At 37.3% G+C, this 23,955-nt stretch overlaps 2 protein-coding genes and 1 long non-coding RNA gene across 5 annotated transcripts in view; 1 reads left to right on the forward strand and 2 right to left on the reverse strand.

The window, feature by feature from the left end:
- LOC307183631 overlaps positions 1-2,703 on the reverse strand; it is a 22,451-nt gene extending 19,748 nt beyond the window's left edge. Inside the window, exon 1 of the long non-coding RNA XR_013827543.1 lies at positions 2,564-2,703. This is a non-coding gene — a long non-coding RNA (uncharacterized lncRNA). The remainder of the gene's footprint in view (positions 1-2,563) is intronic.
- On the forward strand, positions 2,581-9,964 carry SETD9 (SET domain containing 9). Its single transcript, XM_079916398.1, has 6 exons — positions 2,581-2,872; positions 4,473-4,840; positions 6,055-6,178; positions 6,401-6,516; positions 7,231-7,336; positions 9,321-9,964. Exons 1-6 carry the CDS (start codon positions 2,775-2,777, stop codon positions 9,406-9,408), a joined length of 900 nt encoding a protein of 299 aa, XP_079772524.1. The 5' UTR covers positions 2,581-2,774; the 3' UTR covers positions 9,409-9,964.
- A 3,934-nt stretch (positions 9,965-13,898) lies between these two features.
- The window catches only part of MIER3 (MIER family member 3), a gene marked incomplete at its 5' end in the record, with an annotated part of 30,334 nt that continues 20,277 nt past the window's right edge, over positions 13,899-23,955 (reverse strand). For all 3 annotated transcript variants that reach the window (XM_079918754.1, XM_079918756.1, XM_079918755.1), the window contains 4 exons: positions 13,899-17,879; positions 17,992-18,134; positions 18,218-18,345; positions 22,520-22,614. In XM_079918754.1, the coding sequence (XP_079774880.1) occupies positions 17,422-17,879; positions 17,992-18,134; positions 18,218-18,345; positions 22,520-22,614 (824 nt within the window). In that variant the 3' untranslated portion in view covers positions 13,899-17,421. The remainder of the gene's footprint in view (positions 17,880-17,991; positions 18,135-18,217; positions 18,346-22,519; positions 22,615-23,955) is intronic.

A 23,955-nucleotide genomic window follows, 5' to 3' on the forward strand; every position in this document is an offset into this window, starting at 1 on the left:
CCAAAGAGGTGAAAGACCTGTCCAGTGAAAACTATAAGACATTAATGAAATAAACTGAAGATAACATAGATGGAAAGATATTAAATTATCATTGATTAGAAGAATTAATATTGTTAAAATGTCCATATGACCCAAAGCAATCTAAAGATTCAATGCAATCCCTATCAAAATCCCAATGGCATTTTTCACAGAAATAAAACAAACAATTCTAAAATTTGTATGGAACCACAAAAGATTCCAAATAGCCAAAAGTATTGAGAAAGAAGAGCATAGCAGGAGGCCAAATACTCCCTGATATCAAACTATATTACAAAGCTATAGTAATCAAAACAGAATGGTATTGTCATAAAAACAGACACACAGATCAATAAAACAGAATAGAGAGCCCAGAAATAAACCCATGCATATAAATAAATTTACAACAATTAATTTACAAGAAAGGAAAGAAGAATATACAATGGAGAAAGGACAGTCTCTTCAATAAATGTTGCTGGGATAACTGGACAGCCAACATGCAAAAGAATGACACTGGACTACTATCTTACACCATACACAAAAATTAACTCAAAATAGGTTAAACACTTGAATGTAAGACCTGAAACCATAAAACTCCTCAAAGAAAATATAGGCAGTAAGCTCCTTAACATCATTCTTGCCAGTGATTTTTTGGATCTGACACCAAAAGCAAACGCAACAAAAGCAAAAATAAATAAGTGGGACTACATCAAACTAAAAAGCTTCTGTACAGCAAAGGAAACCATCAACAAAATGAAAAGGTAAGCTGCTGAATGGAAGAAAAGGGGTTAACGTCCAAAATATATAAAGAACTCATACTTATCAACAGCAGAAAAACAACCTGATTTTTAAAATGGCCTCAAGATCTGAACAGATAGTTTTCCAAAGAAGATATCTAAATAGCCAACAGGTACATGCAAAGATGCTCAACATCACTAATCACCAGGGAAATGCAAATTAAAACCACAATAGATATCACCTCACACCTGTCAGAATCGCTATTATCAAAAAGACAACAAAAAACAAGTGTTGGTGAGGATGTAGAGAAAAGGGAACCCTTGTACACCATTTGTGGGGACTGTAAATTCGTGCAGTCACTATGGAAAACAGTATGAAGGTTCCTCAAAAAATTAAAAATAGAACTACCATATGATCCAGCAATTCTACTTCTGGTTATGTATCTGAAGGAAACCAAATCACTGTCTTGAAAAGATTATCTGCACCCTCACGTTCATTGCAGCCTTATTTACAATAGCCAAGACATGGAAACAACCTAAGTGCCCATCAATAAATGAATGGATAAAGAAGATGCAGTATATATATATACAATCAATACTACTCAGCCATAAAAAAACACGTTATCTTGCTATTTGCAACAACATGGATGGACCCTGAGGGCATTATTAAGTGAAATAAGACAAAGACAGACAAATAGCGTATAATCTCACTTACATGTGGAATCAAAAAAAAACCAAAACAAGTTCATAGAAACAGAGAACAGACTGGTGGCTGCCAGGAGTTGGGGGGTGGAGGAAATGCATGAAGGGGGTCAAAAGGTACAAACTTCCTTTTATAAAATAGTAAGTCATGGGGATGTAATGTACAGCATGGTAACTATAGTTAACAAAATTGTATTGTACATTTGAAAGTCACTAAGAGAGTACATCTTAAAAGTCCTCATGACAAGAAGAAAATTTTCTATATATGGTGACAGATGTTAACTAGATTATTGTGATCATTTTGCAATATATACAAATATCGCATCATTATGTTGCACACTTGAAACTAATATTATGTTATATGTCAATTATACCTCAAAAACGTAAAGAAATAAGTAAATAAGTAAGGTCTGGGCAAAACGGTCCTTTGTACCCGGGGTACATTGTAGATGATTAAACTATGTGGTAAAAATTTTAAAAGCACTGGAAATATATACAAAAACTACTTTTTTGTTTTTAAAGATAAGTATATTACTATAGGTAAGAAGTCAACTAGTTCCTTTTAAGTTTGGAGACCTTAAAGTTACTCTTTGAATGCCATTTGTTGCACATCCTGGAACTGAATTGCTCCCATTTAGCAAATCAGGTAAACCTGGAGGATGTCAATTTACCAAACACAACACCTGACAGCACAGCCTCTAGAGTTTGCCAACTATCCTATATAGTAGAGTGAAATAGAAACTTTGACAGATATTTTTTCTTTTTATTCCTTTTTTGGAATACAACAAATTAGTCCTAAGGCTACTTGAATTTGCCTGAATTTTCACTAGATCTGACTAGTTCAATTTAGACGTTTAGGTTAGGATTTACCCTCACAGGCAAAGAACAGGAAAGCTGACTTTCCAGACTGAGGAAGCGGCATCAACACATTTATTTTTTAATAAACACCTGATGTGAAGATGGCTGAGTTATTCTAGTAGTTTACCCCTCCTGCAACTAAGCGTGGTCTAATTAATCCTCTCCTAAATGTGAACGCGTTGTGTGTGAAAATACACGAGCGAATGGAGAAAGGAAAAGGGAACAAGGAGCCCTCCTACAGCTCTACGCACCTCTGTTTCAGCGAGCTGGGGGTCAATAAAGCAGAGGCACGGAGACACGGCGATAGCAGACCAGGAGGTACCGGGGCCGCCGAGCGCGGCACTGAGTGCTGAGACCGCGAAGGGGAGGGACGGCGCAGCGTCTGCTCCTCCTCGGGTCGGGGCGGGCCCGAGAAAACCCGCCTCCCCAGTGCCGTCCTCTTCACGGCACCACAGGACAGCCATGCCGGGCCGCCTGCTGCGCGGCCTCTGGCAGCGATGGCGTCGTTACAAATACCGCTTCGTACCCTGGATCGCGCTGAACCTAAGCCACAACCCGAGGTGAGAGAGCTGGGCGGCTCGACCAGGGCCGTTTGCCTCTAACCCAGCGACGCCATCTAGACCGCTGGGACTTAGGTTAGAGGGCCGAGGTGGGCGGAGCTTCCGGAGGGCGAAGCCTCAAGCAGGCGGAGCCTAAGACGACCCAGGACCTGAGTGGGCGGGGCCCGAGGTGGGCAGCGCCCGAGGTGGGCGAGGCGGAGGCTGATGGAGTCCGAGTTGGGCTGGGGGCCTGAAGAGGGCGCGGGGCTTTTAGGTGGGCGGGGCCTAAGGCCTATTTCCCGTCGTCCCCGGCGCGGCGAGGTCCGCTAGGACCTGATCGCCCGCGGGCTTTGGCTCGAGTTCTCGCTTTTGCTTCTGCAGGGGCTGGGGTTCCTGGGCTTGGGGGAAAAATGGGAACTTTTGGAAAAGAAAAAAACTTGTACAACGTGAGGGTGCGTGGCCTTCTCTCCGCCAAGGCAGTTAGGAGCTTGAAGTTCCTTAGAAAAGCTCCTAACTCCGTAGTTGGTATGGTCACAGCTCCGTAGTTGGTATGGAGAAAACAGCGCAGCTCGGCTGTGAGGATAACAGCTTGGAGTAGCTGATGAATAAAAACGAGCAAAAAGCCAATAAAAGCATGTCGGAATATTGGATTTAGAATACGGATTCAGCGCTTTAAGAAGGGGATCTAGCTGAGTGGGTGGCCGTAGGATCATTGTTATTGCCGGCTTTAGTAAGTGGCCTGCTTGTGGTCTGGAAGAAGTCAACGTAATGCTCACTTAAACAGGCAAAGAAGTCAACGTAATGCTCACTTAAATAGGCAAACGAGCTCCGCTGAAGGCTGGTTAATAACCAGAGAGCTTTCCCAGAGTTTCATACTACGGAAACGTGAATTCAGCTGCATCATTACTAGAATTGTGAGGTGGAAATTGGTTCAAGTAAACCAAGAAGTAAAAATAATACTTAAAAACTATTTACGGAAATAAAAAGTGATCTTTAAAGAAGTAATTACTGTGGTGGTGTGATGAAATGGGAGATTGGGATTGACATATACACACTAGTATGTATAAAATAGATAATAACCTATACATAAAATTAAATTAAAAATAAAAAGTAATTACTCCTGGGAGAGAATGTGACAAAATATATAATGTTAACTTAAATTTGTCTTTGAAACTACACGCGTGTGAAAAGAGCCATTGCAATATGAGGATTCTCATTATGTAATAACATTCACATAATGGCTTTGGGTGTAGTGGGAAACTAGCCCTGTTTCCGCTTCTGGCTCTCCCATTTACCCGCTTTCGGACCATGGGCAAGTTCCCTAACATCTTCAAGCTTGAGTTTCCTTGTCTGCAAAAATGGCGTAATGAATGTAAGGACCCAACAGAATTTGGTATGTAATGGGCCTTTCATAAGCATTAGCTGTTGTTGACTTGTGTAGGTATTGTTGGGAGTCAGGTAACTAGAACTAAACCTAAAAAACTCTTTTCTGAACTTCTTAGTTTTATGCCCTTCAAACACATGAGAATAATCTTCATACAGGCCAGTAACCCAGAAGACATCAAGACAGTCTGGCTTTTATCAGTTAAGGGTAGTGAATAGAAACTTTTCCCATTTTCAGGACCCTCCGATACGTTCCAGAGGAATCCAAAGACAAAGTTATCTCAGATGAAGAGGTCCTAGGAACATTACTGAAAGTTTTCCAGGCTCTATTCGTAAATGATTTCAATAAACAATCAGATATCTTGACTGTGTTTCCAGAACCTGTTAAATCAAAATATCAAGACCTACTGTCAGTTCAGCATCCAGGGGTGAAACAGCTTGAATACAGACATCAACAGCAAAATACCTTTACACCAGAAGAAATTCTTTATAAGACACTGGGTTTCAGTGTCACCCGAGCACCTAGCACATTGATTTCGGCTGGAAAAGGTGTCTTCGTTAACAAAGGATTAGTACCAAAAGGCGCGGTTGTATCTATGTATCCTGGTAATGACATAATTAGTACTTGGCCAAGAGTTTCTTATAAAAAAATATAAGTTCAACAAAGTGCCTATCCCTGTAATCCTTGGAGTAAGGGGTTGTATTGGAAACTCTGATTTCCACAGATTTTTCTTTTTTCCACAGATTTTTAAACCCTGATTTGGAAATTAACTGTTTGTAAATTATCTCATGTATTAGAAAGTATCCTGGAGTATTTGTTGGGATAAATGCATTTTTCTTTTAAGGAAATTTTTCTAATGAATGTTTAAATTTAGGAGATTATAGTGTGGCCTACTTTGATAAGACTGATTACTTAGAAATCACTAGAGAATAAGGCAGTTTGGCTTAGCTAATTAATAATTAAAGGTAAAAAATGATATGGGTTAAAACATGAAAGATAAAATTTAAACCTATAAATCACTGAATAAAGATCTTCCTGCCATTTCTAAACTTGAAAAGTAAAGAAGCTTCTTTTCAAAAGATCATTGACTAGCATGCTAAGTAGAATGTTACTTGTTAAACATATTATTTGGTGTAGTGGAAAGTATGCGTGAATGTTTGTCAGATAGACCTATGTTTTTAAAAAGTCATTCTACTATTTTTTAATTCTGTGAGTCTCAGTTTCCTCCTACACAACTATCCTAAGTCCATAAAGACTAAATAGGACAAGCCAGCAACAAACAAATTAATAGTAAAATAAATAGATTAACATGCCTGGAACATAGGAAGCACCCTGTAAGTATTAATTTTCTCCTTTCCTTCATTGCCAACGAAAGGAAAAACAACCTGAATGTCAGACTCATCTATTCCCGTATATATCTACATTATTTAATTATTAATAAAAATACTTTTCTTAAAAGGCTCTTTAATAGATGACAAATCACACTCTACTTTAAAAAATAAAAATAAAAACAAAAACACAGCTTTGTAAAACTGAACCTAAAATGTGGTGTTCACATTTTTTTAACCAAAATAGTCATATTTTATTTGGCTGTGTGGACAAGTTGGTGCTGTGCTCCTTCTGCTATTGGCCACTCTTTAATGAGGGAAGGTAGCCAAAGAGAATCTGATGGTCTAGACGGGAGGTGAAACTTTAGAGAAAGGCAGAGAAATTAAAACAAATTCTTCCATGTTATGTTTATGTTCCAGAGAAAGGTCCTTATCATGATGTTTATGATTTTTATAGGTTGCTATAATAATGTCTTTGTCTTGTATACTAGGTACAGTATATCAAAAGTACGAGCCAATCTTTTTCCAGTCCATTGGAAATCCGTTTATTTTTAGATGCCTGGATGGGGTACTCATTGATGGAAATGACAAAGGAATATCAAAAGTCGTGTATAGGTAAGTTGGTGCCATGTTCAAATTTAATTATAGGAGGTAGAACCGCACCACAATGACTCTGACCACTAGCGTTTGTACTTTAAAGAAAAATCATTTAGGCGGCTGCCCTATTGATTAGACAAAAGTTTTTTAAGAAAAATTTCACTGTTCAATTCTAGGGTTAACTTTCAATTTTAAGATACAGAGGAACAATGTCTTAGCTAATGCTTTCACCTGTTTCAGATCTTGCAATGGGAGGGATCAACTTGGCCCTTTAAAAATGAGTGATAGTACATGGCTAACGTCAGAAATTCATAATCCACTGGCTGTAGGACAGTACATCAACAATTGTTCAAATGGTAAGTTGGCACCTTGGGGCTGTGAGATATAAATACAGCAGTGGTAATGCTCCTCCTTTGCCATGTGACTGAGTGCCAGAGGCAGTTGAGTTAACATTTCAGCTATCGTAAGCCCTTGAGTAAACTCTAACTTTATAATAGCTGATATCAAAGAGAGAGTTCGGGGAGATAATGATATACATTAACTGGAATTCTTAAACTTACTATTTTTATTCTGATTTTTCAGTAAATATAGGCAATTGATAACTGCCCTTTTGATCATTATTATTTTAATACTTAACTTAGAGATTATTTTGTCAGTGCCTCAACATAGCCTTATAGATTACTCACTAGACACTAGACTGGTATCCTCTTTCTGTTGCTAAGTTTGTGAGTTACCTACCTTCTCTAGGACTTAACTTTCCTACAAGTTTGATCATCTGGCTACATTTAACATAGACTTTGGTGTTAGGGAGACATGAATTTGAAGCCTGATTCTTCTACTTAACCTTTACCCTTTCTGAACCTGTTTCCTGATCTTCAAAAAGTAAATAAAACATCCAAACATATGTATATAGATATATAATCTAGCAGTGCCTGGAACATAATAGTGATTATTAATTTGAACGTTTTCTGAAAATTTAGAAAACCATACATCAAGTGCCATAATTCAGTACATAATTCATGACCTTATAAAATGTCTCTGTTTCTAAAAAATTCTGTACTTGTTCCTAGACAGAGCAGCTAATGTCTGTTATCAGGAATTTGATGTGCCTGCAGTTTTCCCTATAGAACTGAAGCAGTATCTTCCAAACATTGCGTACAGCTATGACAAACAAAGGTTAGTCTTCTGTTAGAGCTTTTCCTATCTTCTGTCTTATGCTGTACCTAAAAATATATATATTTTCTATGAAAAAACTATATAGAGATTGGGGTTTTTTAGTGAAAAATTATAACAGATTTTTATGTGCATCACACTTTAGTGTGTTAATGTAGGTTATCTGAAATTTAAAATTTTCCATTAACTTAGCTTATTCTGCTTATTATTACCCACTTTTATTCTGTGTAGTATTTTATAAGTTATCAACCTTAAAGTTTGTTTCAGGTGACTCTTGTTTTTCCTACCTACAAAATCTTCAAATAAATTTTACTTTATTTTAAGGATCCTGTTCTCCATTTTACATGGAAGCACCCAGTTGAAGAAAGGGACCAAATTAGACTATTACTTCTTTTGCCTACTTCACTATTAGGTTCAGAAACTTAGTCAAAAAAAGGGAAATATTCAGAAGATATGAATTTTTAAATCTGCTTTTGTTTTTACCATAATTTATTTATTTTTTATACAATTGTTAAAGGTTACTTTCCATGTACAGTTATTATAAAATATTGGCTATATTCCCCATGTTGTACAAGTACACCCTTGTGGCCTTACACCCAGCATTTTGTACCTCTCATTCCCCCACCCCTATGTTGACCCTAGTAACCACTAGTTTGTTCTCTATATCTCTAAGTCTGCTTCTTTTTTGTTATATTCACTGGTTTGTTGTATTTTTTAGATTCCACATATAAGTGATAAGAATATATGTATTTTTTTAAATAATGTTATTTATTTTGGGCAGCATTGGGTCTTCATTGTTGCGCATGGGCTTTCTCTAGTTGCAGCGAGCGGGGGCTACTCTTCGTTGCAGTGCGCGGGCTTCTCATTGCGGTGGCTTCTCGTTACAGAGCATGGGCTCTAGGCGTGTGGGCTTCAGTAGTTGCAGCACATGGGCTCAGTGGTTGTGGCATGCGGGCCCTAGAGCACACAGGCTTCAGTAGTGTTGGCACGCAGGGTCAGCAGTTGTAGCTCGCGGGCTCTAGAGCACAGGCTCAGTAGTTGTGGTGCACAGGCTTAGTTGCTCCGTAGCATGTGGGATCTTCCTGGACCAGGGGTTGAACCCATGTCCCCTGCATTGGCAGGAAGATTCTTAACCACTGCGCCACCAGGGAAGTCCCTGTATTTTTATTGTAACATTTCTTCTCTGATCAATCATTAAGTGGAAAGTCTACCGAGAATACTCAAGTAACAATTTTTAAATATAAGTAATTCTGTAGAGCTAAGAGTTCTTTATTAACAATGCTATAGGAAGATATTGTCTTTATATCATTTCACTGAGCTGCCAATTGCTAGCAAACTTTATTTTGTACAGGTCCTATTAAATTGTCTTTTGAAGATGAATGATATTTAAAACTTAGACTATTCCCTGTACTTAAACCTTGATAACTTTCATGTCTATGTGTGTGTATTTAACAATGAGGTTTTTTTAGCCTTATACTCTGGGGCATAATATTATTACTGTTCAACAAGTACAAGAAAAGTTAAATGAGTAGGAACATTGAAGGTGTGCATTATGTCTTGTGTCCATAAAAACTATTTTTTTTAATTCCCATAAATTATAAAGTAATGTTTCCAGCTTTGCAGAATACAAAGATACAAATTAATTTTTTTAAGTGTTGAATTATAATAAATTATAATAAATGTCATTTTAAAATGCTTTTTGTGATACCAGTTTTGAGGGCTTGAACATAGAAACAACATTTTCAAAAGAAGTAGTCAGTTGTATAAACAATTGACTTGTGGTCTTTTTAAATAATACAAAATAAACATACTCTAAAATGCCTTCATCAGTGATAAGAACTATTTCCTCATGGAAATCAAATACATAAAGTAAGATGACAGTAAGGAATCTGAATAAAATTCTCTAAAATCCATATTGGTTGTATTAAAACATGAGCTTGTATCTGTTAATACTTCTAATTTTGTCTGTGTTTCTTTTTGTTTTCAGTCCACTTCGATGTGTCATTCTTGTCGCACTCAGGGACATCAAACAAGGAGAAGAGCTTTTTTCAAACTACTATACAATTGTCAGCTAACTGTATGAAATTAGGTTTTCTATTCAGCTACTGAGTTAATTCTAAATGTTTTTGTTGTTTCTCTGAGTTCCACCTGCAGAGCAAATATTTTGAAACCTAATTGGAGTGGGAACTTTTTAGTTTTTATTGATATTTGTGTTTCAGTTCCATCATGAAAACTATTTGCTTCATTACAATTTCAAATTTGTAATGCAATTCCAGTGTTAATTGGTTTTCACCTAAGTACACAGTAGTTTACTAAATTAAAACCCACTGTCTGAACTTACAGTTTCAACTTTTCTTTTGTATATTTTGATTATCTCTGTGGTGGTTTATCGAATTTTAGCCAAGTCATCAGCAATTCTTGTACTATTGATGTGTACTAACTTCCATAAAGACTTAATTTTTCCAGAATATTCTAAAACCAAAAATATTTGTTGTGTTGTCATGAGTTAATTGGGGTGTGTTTGTGTGTGTGTGATTTAAAGATTGTTTTAGGGACTTCCCTGGTGGCACAGTGGTTAAGAATCTGCCTGCCAGTGCAGGGGACATGGGTTTGAGCCCTGGTCTGGGAAGATCCCACATGCCGTGGAACAACTAAGCCCGTGAGCCACAACTACTGAACCTGTGCTCTAGAGCCCGTGTGCCACAACTACTGAAGCCCGTACACCTAGAGCCCATGCTCCACAACAAGAGAAGCCACCACAATGAGAAGCCCGTGCACTGCAATGAAGAGTAGCCCCGGCTCGCTGCAACTAGAGAAAGCCCATGTGCAGCAACAAAGACCCAACACAGCCAAAAATAAATAAAATAAATTTATTTTTAAAAAAATTTAACAGAAACAAAAAAAAGATTGTTTTAGCTGGTTAAGGGAAAAATGGGGGGTCATCATACTATTTACTGTATGTGAACATTTACACACACACACACACACACACACACACATAGTTTAAGAGTGTAAGATTGTTTTGGCATGGAATTATAGTTAAAAGATGGTGGTGGGAGGAACACCTATCCCCTATTCCACACTTCTCATATTTGGACAGCTTCCATAAGTAATTCTCCTGCCTCTTTCTCCACCCACTGGCGAAAGAGTGATTTTCTGAGATTATCTTTAGGGAAGAACTAGGCACCCATGGCCCAAACCCCTCTAGTTCCTTTTCTGTGGACTCTCCCAGCTGAGTCTGTTCTGGGCTGCTCTCTGCCCTGTGCAGGGAGTAGCCTGTAGTCAGCCCAGCCAGTGAAGGAGTGAGTTTAGTTCAGAGGTAGAGTATTAGTGAGCTGACCTGGCCTCAGCTCTGAAGCCACATTCTCCAGTTTTATTAGTAAGAGTTACTTTGATCTCCATCAACCTGACTCCTGCATCCAACCCTCAGTTCCAAACTTGGATAGGGAGGAGGGTGTTATTTTTTGGGCCCCTCAAATCCTAACATGGCACCTATACAACCAGATTCTGACCATCTCCACTGCTACACCAACAGCTTTTCTCAGTTTATTGCAATTTCAGTGGCCTCCTAATTGCCTTCCCTGTTTCCATTCCTGCCCCTTTTACAGAATAGAACACCAAAAGGGATTCTTTCAAACACAAATCAGATCCTAACCCGCCTCTGCTCAAAACTCTTTGATTACTCCTGCTTTGGAGTAAATGCCAGTCTTTCATTACCTCTGATCTCACGTCCTGCTCACTCCACCCAGCCACACCTGCCTCCTTGCCACTCCTAGAGCCTGCCGGGCACACTCCCACCTCAGGGCTTTTGCACTAGTTCTGCCTCCAGAAACCTCCCCCCAGATAGCCATACAGCTCATTCCCTGTCACCTTGCCTAACCAACCTATGGAAATTTACAATCCCCAACCGCCAACCCCTAAAATCCCCATCCATTTCTTCTCTGTAGTATTTATCATGTATGTCCATGTAAATCCATGGAAGCATCTCTTTTTCTCAGGCTCATTTGTTTTTTATTTGTGCCGCCAAGATTCTGAGATGCCGGGGGACTCATATTATTAAAAAAGCCACGCCACTTGATCAAGAAGATCCTATTGGGCTTCCCTGGTGGCGCAGTGGTTGAGAGTCCGCCTGCCGATGCAGGGGACACGGGTTTGTGCCCCGGTCCGGGAATATCCCACATGCCGCGGAGCGGCTGGGCTCGTGAGCCATGGCCACTGAGCCTGCGCGTCCGGAGCCTGTGCTCCGCAACGGGAGAGGCCACAACAGTGAGAGGCCCGCGTACAGCAAATAAATAAATAAATAATAAGATCCTATTACTCAGAACTTTATGTAAGATACAGAAACTTAACTCCTGTGGCCATATTAGGTATTTAGGAGTGAAGTATTGCAATGTAAAAGACTTTTTAAAAATAAGTCAGAGGACTTCCCTGGTGGCGTGGTGGTTGGGAGTCTCCCTGCCGATGCAGGGGATATGGGTTCGAGCCCTTGTCCGGGGTGATCCCACATGCCGCAGAGCGGCTGGGCCCGTGCACCACAGCTGCTGAGCCTGCGCTCTAGAGCCCATGCTCCGCAGCTGAGGCCGCCGCAGTGAGAGGCCCACGCACTGCAACAAGGACCCAACGCAGCCAAAAATAAATAAAAATAAAACAAATTTATAAATAAATAAGTCAGAAAAAAATGCATATTATATAGAAAGAGAACAAATATGGTAAAAAGTTAATTGTTTAATCTGGATTGTTCTTCATACTGTTATTTTAACTTTTGTCTTAAAAGTTTTATTATTTTAAGTTGGGAGAAACGTCACCATCAGCTTAAGAGTCATCAAACATTTAGTGAATGCCTACTATGTGAAGGGTCCTGGAAGATTCAAAGAATAAAACACAGTTCCTGCTGATAAAATGCTTACAATGGGACTATAAAGCGTACCCAGTACCATGACTTGGTCTGGACTGGAGAGGTGAAGATATTTTTAAAAAATAAAACATTGATTTTTTTTTAAAGAACCACTTTTTCCTTACTAGAATATTTTTTTAAGGTTTATAAATGACATATCATTTCTGACATGCTTATGAAATGCTTTTATTAATTCTACACCAGGAAACAACTTTGTGGCAGTATTGGCTTTTTGTGTAAAAACAATCTCATCAAAATCGAGGTACACTATAGAGCATGTGTCTCTCTAAAGTGAATATGCCAGCTATAGTATATTAAACCTTGAAAAATGTGAGCATTTCTGGTCTAGGACTATGACTTCACCGCCCTGTGCACTGTTTTGTCAGAGAACCCAGATAGCCACAGAGAAGAGAATAAAGGTCAGAGATCACTTACCTGGGTGGGAAACTGTAAACAGTGCTATATCCCAGGGACTAATTTAAATTAAAAATGAAAGTGTGGGGCTTCCCTGGTGGCGCAGTGGTTGAGTCCGCCTGCCGATGCAGGGGACACGGGTTCGTGCCCCGGTCCGGGAAGATCCCACGTGCCGCGGAGCGGCTGGGCCCGTGAACCATGGCCACTGAGCCTGCGCGTCCGGAGTCTGTGCTCTGCAACGGGAGAGGCCACAACAGTGAGAGGCCCGCGTACCACAAAAAAAAAAAAAAAAAAAAATGGAAGTGTGTATAATGAAATACCCAATTTACAGATGACATGAAATCTTTAAGTCAGAGAAGCAGCTGGCTCAAAAAGTATACCATTGATGGAAATTATGGCCAAAATGGGTAAGGTCTACAAGTGACTAGATTATTCTGCTCCCACAAGGCTCTCCTCCCTCCCCTAAAAGACTAAAGCGCTATGCTCTTATATGGCGTTTGGCTGACCTCTTGGCTGTATTCAAAACACTGGTCCTTGTACCTCCTTTGAAGGCACTTCTGTGTATGTGTCCACCAGATAGCCCTGCACATTAAGGAAGAAATGTGGTTTTAGATAAGCAACTGAAGCAGAGACGTCAAGGTTTTTATCCTCCTCTTGTCCTTGTACAAAATCTGGACATTATGTGCAATCTGATCACTGCATATTAAGAATGGAACTACAGAGAGAAAGCTCTGGTCAGAGCAAGTGAAATATGGGGACAGACTTGTGAAATTAGGCTAAGGTGAGATATTTAGCTTGAAAAGATGAAGACTTAGGGAAGATATTTCTAGAGTCTACTAAACTATGAATATTATGATAAGGAAGACTAGTTTACTATAAATATATTGTCAAATAATAACATCTGATCAAATTTCAGATTTCATGTCTTCCTAAATGACAACAGTTACTGAGAAACTTGTTTGAAACATAACAGACATTCAATAAATACTTCCTGAATGAAACTAAAAGTACGTACAATCCCCACTTTGGGATAACGAGAATTTTATTATAGATGGAAATTTATTTTAGAGGAGTTAAAGAAAACTTATTTTATCTACCAATTTTATTACTTACCTATCAAATACCTTATTTACTACATCTAAAACCAACTTAACAGTGGTTAAATATCTACCCATGTGTTACAGCTTAAGAATTATTAAATAAAAATCTATTTGTGGCAAATACTCACACGAACCAAGAAAAAAAAAGATTTCCAGATTTTTATTTCTGGAACTGTACACCAGGTATTAAAGTACAACAAATACAAAATAATGCTCAAAAAAATCAGTGTTTATGTACAAATATTAAAATCAATGCAACAATAGCAACTTCCTCTTGAACATCTGATACTAAAACTTGTTCTGATTGTCACTAATCAATCTCATACTCACAGCGTACTTATTTCAAACTGGGACAATTGGAATCACTGGTCATCTAAGAGGAGTTTTAATATCTACCATATTTAACAATAAAACTAATAGTTTCCTCCTTTTAGTGAAAAAATTAAGAACTTTTTAAAAAACATAGTAATGTCAATATTTTTATAAATTATTTCGATTTCCATTTGTAGACAATGTGCTTTGAAACTCTGGGCAAACAATCTCCTTGGTGGTCAGGTTTATTTGTTGGTTTACATTCAAAGTTGAAGTATTCACTAGAGACTTTGGTTAAATTAAACAGTATCACTATGCTCTATTAGATCTGACGTTCTCAAATATTATGACCCTCAATTGTAAAAATTAAAAAGGAAACAATTGCACAATTCTTTGACCTAATTGTACACACTTTAGTATTGTTTAAACAGTATTCTACATCCTTCAAGTAAATTCAGCAGTTGACCATGACAAGAGGAAAACTAAACACTGAAAAAGCTAGCATGAAAAAGTGGAGTACAACTAACAAAAGTAAAGTATTGCTATAATCACAGCACCAGTTTCACTTCTAAATGAATCCGCTGTCCTCTTCAAACCCCCTGTACATAAAAGACACATCAGCCAACACTGCAACTGCTCACCATGGATTTTTGGTTTGTTCATACAAAAATAATATGGCAAAGGAAAAAGAAAAAAGAATTTATCACAGTTTGTTATAAGAATTGTGCTTAACACTTGATAATAAAGGCATTATTGTTTCTTCTTATGACTGCAAATCAGTTATTTTCATGCTCTCAAACGCAATTCTTCTAATAAACAGTAACAAATTCTCTGTTAAGATGCTTAAACGGAAAGGAAAAAACCCAGTAAATCCAGATTTAAAAGGAAATTCAATAAATAGCTATTTTACATGAATAAAGTCATAGTGGTACAATTTATGAATGTCACATCAAGCATGCACAAAAATGGTATTATACATGGAGGAAGCAGTCAGAAAATATTGAATTAGATCTAAAAAGAGATGAAGACTTTACATATATATACAAAAATCTTGCAAATTATTGCCTCATTTTAACAAGGAATTAAAAGTAAACGTTACCAGCCAGTTAGCGCTCTCTAAGAGGCTAAAATCAGATTGGCGTTTAAAAATCCATTAAACTAGCTGGAAATTATTTTTCTCTCATATCATTTCTGGATTTTGGTCAAAAATCTTTATTTAAATAACTAAAGTGTCCATTCAACTTGCTGATAATCAAAACTTCAGATAAGAAACACTGTTTCCATCTTATATCAAGATCCCAGCAATGCATAGATAAACTGAATATATTACTGCATCAGCTACTGAGAATGGGCATGTTCATTTAAGTGCAACTGGTATTAGCATTCAGTCATCTTTGTGTAAATTATTTTATACAGACCAGCCACTGTAAACCCAGAGTAAAAATTAAAGTTATAACAATGGAAGATTATGGCCAGTATCTTACTAAATTATAGGCGTATTCATTTTTAACAAAAGAAATTAGGTTCAAAGTTTAGCACAACACCACAGCAATAAGAAGCTGACAACTTGGAAAAAAATGTCGGAAAGCAACATAGAACCCAGGCTACCCATTATTTACTGTGTGCATACAGGAATGCTAGACTTTAGATGTATAAATTAGAGACTGACTTTTAAGTTATTAATTTAACTACTTTTCGTCCACTGTGCTAAACTAACTTTTATAGTAAATGTGCTAATGCGTAAACACTTCAAAGCAATCTTCATTAAAATGCTGCAAAGAAAAGAATACACATCATCCAAAACTAAGGATGTCATTGCAGTTCACAGTTTGTATAATAAATACCCTCCCTTTCCATCACTACTAAGGTAACTACATTCTATCTATTCATCAGCACAACCTTGAAGCGACTTATACTTACAAATATCAGCAATGTAGCCAAACATTTAAGTTTCTGCAAAGCAAGACAACTAGTAGAAACTGAAAAATTTAATTGACAGTGCAAAAAAAAAAAAGTAAAATTCTGTGTTTTAACTGAACTATAAAAGCAAAGCTTATCACATTCTAATACTGCATTACATATTGTTTGAATTCACCTTATAACTTAAAGATGCATGTCTATACAGCAAAAATGGCCTAAGTTTAAGACAATGGCTTCTCATTCACAATGTTTGGAATAAAAATAAAACTGAGTTTGAGATGCAACTGAACGTCAATCACTTTTTAAAACTTAAAGTGGTAACGTACCATTCTATTTCAGATAGGAACTCACATTTTTCTTGCCAGTAACTGTTCAAGCTAAACAGAAAAGTTTAAATATACTTCAAGGTTCTACTGCATTTTATGTCTAAAATCTAGAAATCCCTCCTAAATATTAACACTTTGAACTGCACCACTATAAAAAAAACCTAAGAGGTGTTCCAAAATGTAAACCAATGAGTGGCAACATCCTAGGCTTTGTAGACTGTGCCCTGCAAGTCAACTGCCTCAGGATAAACTAAATTATCAATGACTGGTATGATTTTTATGATTACAATCTTGATAATGGTGGACAAAACCCCATCTAAATACCACACCTTCAAATGCCAAACTTTTAGCCAATAACTGAAGTTACACAGAAATCTTCCGGCAGTAAAATGACCAATTCTGTGTAAGGTAGCCCTGGTCTAGAATTCTGAAACAGGATCCAAGCAAGCGTCTTCATAATTTGCACGCAGTTCCTCGTGCTGGCTTCCATAAAGATGGACTTGCTGTTTTGTAAACTGAAGTGCTCTAGTTGAACAACATGAGAGAAGTTTCCATTTTTAAAAAAATCCTTGCATGTTTGTGCAGTTTAAAGAAACCTACCCCTGCTTTTATTTAATTAAGAAAATAAAACCAAAAAATGCTACATTGAGCAGGGATCAGGATCGGTACCTGTAAACATTGTTATTCCACTGCATCCATTACGGCAAAAGGAATTTACATGAATAGAAGCCACTCCATTCAGTTCAGAACATCTGTGCTGGTTTTGAGCTGGTGGCCTCTGTCTACAGGTTTTAAAATTGGGAGTGAGGGCAGTGGGGAACAGAAAATAGAAAAAGAAGGGAGTGGGGAAGAGGTACTGGGGATGAGGAAGAGATAAGCAGAGCTTAAAGCTGCACCACAGAGTTCAATCTTAGTCCCCAACTCTGCTGATCATAGTTCATTTCCACATTTATGGATTGAAAATGAAAATACTCTTGATAAATCAAGATATAGTTCTATACATACTGACATCACTGATGTCATAGTGAAAAAAGTTCAAACTTCCAGTGAAAGACTAAGCAAACCTGATACTTTCCTGGTACTGGTACTGCACACCCACTGTTTCTGGGCCCCTCACTCACGTCACTCAGAATGGAGGGCGGCATGCTGATGCAGAGCGTGGGCACTGATGAAACCATTGGTCTCGTTGGCAGACAGACTGCCAAAGTCAGCCACAGACACGGCCATTTTGGCACTGGTGATATGATGTGTGTGATTTTCAAAGTCCACACCCAAATTATTTGCAGAAACCTCATTCATAAAGGATTCAGGAACAGCAATGCCCATTTTCAATCTCTTTGCTGGTCTTTCTGACTCTTCACTGCACATGTTCATGGGGTTTAGCTCTGAGTGATAAAATCCAGTCTCAAATAAGTTAAAACAATCACTTTCCCCATTGCTGGGCAGGGTGAGTAACTCCTCTGTTCCAACAGGCACGTGATTGACTTGTCCACGGGGCGTGCTGCCCAGTGGAGGAAAGCTATCATCCAAACAACTCACATCCGCTGGATCGCAGACGGTCGCTACACTGCTGGTCAAAGCTAAAAAAAGAGACGGAAAATGGTTTAAGTAAGCGGTCTGACGTCATGCCACAAAGAGGATATAAGTTTGCTCCAAGCTATGGTAAAAAATGCAAAAAGATGCTCATGTTACCTGTCAAGTCACTGGCAGTGAAAGAGCTGAGAATGTTCAGCTGTTGATCAGGAACAGGCTCAGGTCGGTTAGATGTTAAGGCTGAAGGATTTACTGTCCCACCCAGAGCTTCTGTTTCGTCTACCAAACGATCCATATAGTCCCTAAAAAACACACCCCAATAATTTTATGACTGCATATCACAGTTAAAAACAAAAATCCCAGAAGTCAATCCCACAGTACTTACGTAACTCCAGGGTGATGGTTATATCGTTTCTTTCCAAATCTTGTCTGTTGAGCAAAGTAATCATAACGTTCAGATTTCTTCCACATATAGTAGAATGCTACACATTCAGCAACTGTTCTAGTTCTCACCTAACAAAAAAAGTTGCATTTTTTAAAATCAACATATTCTATGCATTTTTTAATAACTATTATTTTTTACAACCCATAGGTCTTATTTTCTATCTTCCCAATTATGAAATTCTGAACTTTTTATTAGTGAACTGCCGTTACATTTACACTATTTAATAATGAGGCTGACTTCAAAAGCCCAAGGCTTTTTCTTTAAATCAGAATGTAATAATAATAATAAATGCGTATCCAGAAATTACCTTTTTTTACACCTTTACTGAAAATCTTAAAACACTGACATCCTTTACTTTTCTTCACTGAACTTTCACTGTGATGCTGACTGTAGCAGGGGTCCTTCTTAACCCTGAGGGATCCATGAATGAGCTTCGTTGGGATCTATTAATTCCCCAAATTTCATGCAGGTATACTTTTCTGGGGAGAAGGGTGCAGCTTCATCAGATTATCAAAGGGTTCCATGGCCCAAAAGAGATTAAGAACCATTTGCAAAGGGATCAGTACTCTACCGCATCTGGAATTTAAGATGATTGCCAGATAAAGGCAGAATTTTTTCCTTTAACATGCACTTGGCTCTTAGCGCCAATAGAGTTTGGTAAGAACAACAACAACAATAAAATTTGAGCCTCGTTCAACTTGGCTCCACATGCAGACTAGGGCTCTTCTAACTATATATAGGTAAAGGTATGAGTTCAGATGTACAGACAAAATTCTGTATCTTTACCCAATAAACACTTTCTCCCCTGCTTAATCAGTACCCAATAAGGACATTTCAGAATCTCTATCCTGATTAGTGAGCATGTTGTGATATAAGATCATAATATAGGAACAAGCTTTTTAAACCAAGAAATAAGGTATACCTTTCAATAAATACATCAGCCATAAATAAGTCTTCAAAAAGAATATAGGCTTCTTGGGAACAGAGACCTTTCCTGTCTTATTCACTGATGTATCTCTAGAGCTTAAAATAATATCTGGTAAATGATAAAGCTTATTTGTGAAATAAATGAATATATTTCATAAATTATTGCTAAACTGAGATTTTATTTTGACTTAAAAGGGCAACTGTTTCATCTTTCAATAAATTAAACACTTAATCTCATCTGTGAGAAAACAATAGGTTTTCATACATACAAAAAAGCACTGAAGTATTCAACATCATACTGGAAGATCTAGCTAAATGCAATAAGAAAAGAAATAAAAGGCATACAGATTGAGAAGAAAGAAATAAAACTGTCTGTTCACAGATGACATGATTGTCTATATAGAAAATCCTAAAGAAGCAACAAAAAACCCTCCTGGAACTAATAAATGATTATAGCAAGGTTGCAGGACACAAGGTTAATATGCAAAAGTCAACTGCTTTCCTATATACCAGCAATGAGCAATTGATATTTGAAATTAAAAACACAATACCATCTACATTAGCGCCAAAATGAAATACTTAGGTATATACCTAATAAAATACATGTAAGATCTATATGAGAAAATCTACAAAATTCTGATTAAAGAAATCAAAGAAGATTTAAATAAATTGAGAGATATTCCATGTTCACAGATAGGAAGACTGATTATTGTTAAGGTGTCAGTTCTTCCCAACTTGATTTATAGATTCAGTGAAATCCCAATTAAAATTCCAGCAAGTTATTTTGTAAATACTGACAAATTAATTCTAAAGTTTATATGCAAAAGACCCAGAATAGCCAACACAATATTGAAGGAGAAGAACAAAGTCGGAGGATAGATACTACCCAACTTCAAGACTTACTATTAAGCTATCGTAATTAAGATAGTGTGGTACTGGTGAAAAAATTAACAAATACGTTAATGGAACACAATAGAGAGCCCAGAAACAGACTCACACAAATATAGTCAACTAATCTTTGACAAAGGAGCAAAGGCAATTCAATGAAGGAAGGATCATCTTTTCAACAAACAGCGCTAGAACAAGTGGACATCTATATCCACCTTTCACAAAAACTCAAGATGGATTACAAGACCTAAAAGTACACTACAAAACTATAAAAGCTCCTAGAAGATAACACAGGAAAAAACCTAGATGACATTGGGGATAGTGATGACTTTTTAGGAACAACAATACAAACACAATCTATGAAAGAAAAATTGATAAGCTGGACTAATTAAAATTAAAAACGTCTACTCTGCAAAAGACACTGTTAAGAGAATGAAAAGACAGGCCAAAGACTGGGAGAAAATATTCAAAACTCACACATATTTTTTTGGACTGTTATCCAAAATATATAAAGAACTCTTGCAATTCAACAATAAGAAAACAAACCACCCAATTAAAAAATGTGCTAAAGACCCTAACAGACACCTCACCAAAGAAGATATATAGATGGCGAATAAGCATATGAAAAAATGACCCACATATGTCATCAGGGAAATGCAAATTAAAACAAGATACCACTACACATTTTAGAATAGCCAAAATCCACAACAATGACACCACCAGATATTGGCAAGGATGTGGAACAACAGGAACTCTCTCATTCATTGCTGGTAGGAATGCAAAATGGCACAGACACTTTGGAAGACAGTCTGGCGGTTTCTTACAAAACTATCCATACTTGCTTAAAGAAAAAGAAAAAAAAAAAAACATTGTAAAGCAATTATACTCCAATAAAGATGTTTAAAAAAACCCAAAAAAACAACAACAAAAAAATATCCATACTATTACCATATCATCCAACAATCACACTTACTGGTATTTACCCAAAGGAGTTAAAAACTTATGTCCAAAAAAACCCCTGCACACTGATGCTCACAGCTGCTTTACTCGTAACTGCCAAAACTGGAAAGCAACCAAGATGTCCTCCAAATGGTGAATGGATAAACAAATTGGTACATCCATACAATGGAATATTATTCAGTGATAAAAAGAAATGAGCCACACTAAGACTCCATGCTCCCAATGCAGGGGGCCCAGGTTCGGTCCCTGGTCAGGGAACTAGATCCTACCTGCTGCAACTAGAAGTTCACATGCTGCAACTAAAGATATTGTGTGCCGCAACTAAGACCAATATAGTCAAATAAATAAATAAATTTTTAAAAAAAAAAAAAGCGAGAGAAATGAGCCACAAAAAAACATGGAGGAATCTTAAATGCATATTACTAAGTCAAGAAGCCAATCTTCAAAGGCTACATACTGTATGATTCCAATTATATGACAAGGGATTTTTTGATCAGTGAAACTATTCTGTATGATACTACAATAGTGGATAGGTGTCGTTATAACAACAGAGTGAACCTACTGTAAACTGTGAACACTAGGGGATAAAAACATGGCAAAGTAGATTTACCAGTTGTAACAAATGCACCACTCTGGTGGGGGGGCTGGTGGGGGGAAGCCGTGTGTGGGTGGGAGCAGGAAGTACATGGGAACTCTCCATACTTTTTCCTCAATTCTGCCGTGAACCTAAAACTGCTCTAAAAATAAAGTCTATTATTTAAAAGTGTGTGTATATTCTAACAGTTTGGGATAATTAAATCTCATTAAAATATGCTTTGCTTATTCTTTCTTTTTGTCCTAAGGAACACAGGATTCTAAAATATTTAGGTGGATAGGTCAATATTCTATGCCTACTGCTTTTTAAAAATTTTAAGTTTATTTATTATATTTATTTGTTTTTGGCTGCATTGGGTCTTCGTTGCTGCACGCAGGCTTTCTCTAGTTGCGGTGAGTGGGGGCTACTCTTCCTTGCGGTGCAGAGACTTCTCATTGCGGTGGCTTCTCTTGTTGTGGAGCATGGGCTCTAGGTGCGCAGGCTTCAGCAGTTGTGGCACATGGGCTCAGCAGTTGTGGCATGCAGGCTCCAGAGCGCAGGCTCAGTAGTTGTGGCACACAGGCTTGGTTGCTCCGCGGCATGTGGGACCTTCCCAGACCAGGGCTCGAACCCGTGTCCCCTGCGTTGGCAGGCGGATTCTTAACCACTGCACCACCAGGAAAGCCCCACCTATTGCTTTTTAAACTAGATTTTATATTTCAGAGCAGTTTTGGGTTTACAGAAAAATTGATCAGAAAGTAACAGAAATGTTAATAGCAGGGGAGCATTAACAAGTTATAGCTTTTATTCCCTACCCAAGAGGCTCATAAATTAGTTGCTTATATTCATTGTAATTACTAAGCAATTTCTCTATACTAATTTGCCTAACTTACCTTATTCTTCTGTATAAGATGAAAATCTTTTCCAAAAAGCATGAGTGCATGTTCAAAGCTCCGGCATTCTTCTTCTGTCCATGCAGTCATTCCTTCTAAAGAAATTTTAAAACAAAATAAATTGGCCTCAAAACTCTTATATATATAAATGACTGATTTACTTTCAGTATGTTTTCCTAATAAAAAGGCTATAAACTTCTACACACACACACACACACACACACACACACACACACACACACACAAGTTCTTTATGTGGAGATTTTAGTTAGTAATCTTAACTAAAAAAATCTAGAATACCAAAATATAAACAACTGGGTTTTTTTCCTCTGCATGATGAGACAAGAATTTTATATTTTCTTCTATAATTCAAGCACATTGTTTTTCTGATTTTTTTAAGCAATGAGCATTTTTTTAATTAGGGGAAAAAAAAGGTTATTTTCTTTATAGAAAAAAAAGCCTTCCTTTGGTCTTATGTCAAAACCATAAGCTCTTTAATTAGAGACCATAAATAATGAACACATATTTATTCAGAGTCAGTTTGCAAAGTGCTATACTGTAGGAATATAAAGGGAATAAAAAACAGCCCATGCTCTCAAAAGACTAAATCCCATTCAACTTCCTGGCAGATGTCAATGTTGATGAATCAAATCTACTTGGGGCAGAGGAGACTTGAAGTGCCTCACAATGGGAACCAGGTCCCCAAAGCCATTAAGAGTAGCCCACCACGAAGGTGAAAACTTTGTTCAGAGTTTTGAGAGCTTAAAGTAATTTTTTCAAAGAAGCAGCTTTTACACGGAAACATTTCAATAGACTATCTCACCTACAAGTTTAAATGCATTGTTTCCAGCTTCTATATTTTTCCAAGTCATTTATATAATATTAGTAAGCATTATTTCACTCTATATATACTTAATGAAAGCTATGGTGCATGCAACTGATTTATATAATGACAAAAATGCTGAAATTAAACTTAACCATTTTCCTTGACACACACAAACCAAAACCTAAGCACTGCAAAAATGTTATTACATGATTACTAAACATACACTTCTTGCAATAAATTGAATGGAATATATTATACATGTTTCTTTTTTTTAATCTTTAATCTCCTTTTCATTTCCTGTCTGGTTTAAGAAAAAGAAAAAACAACTTTTTTCCCCCAATGAAATCATAAAATCATTCTTATTAATTACTTTGGATATATTGTCATCTCTGGGGTCTGCTTTGTTCTGGAGGTGACAGGGGGGTAACTAATTTGTATTTGAACAATCTCTGGTACGTCTAAAAATAGAGGGCAAGAAAAGGAAAAAATTATTTGCTATGAAGATAAAAATAGATCTTATACAAAAGTGTTATAGGATTGCTCCGTCCTTTATACTTCGCTTATTCTGATCCCCAAATGACCATCCCCTATCATTTCCCTCTCTTGATCC

Source organism: Stenella coeruleoalba (genome assembly GCF_951394435.1).
Source record: "Stenella coeruleoalba genome assembly, chromosome: 3".
NCBI classification, from domain to species: domain Eukaryota; kingdom Metazoa; phylum Chordata; class Mammalia; order Artiodactyla; family Delphinidae; genus Stenella; species Stenella coeruleoalba.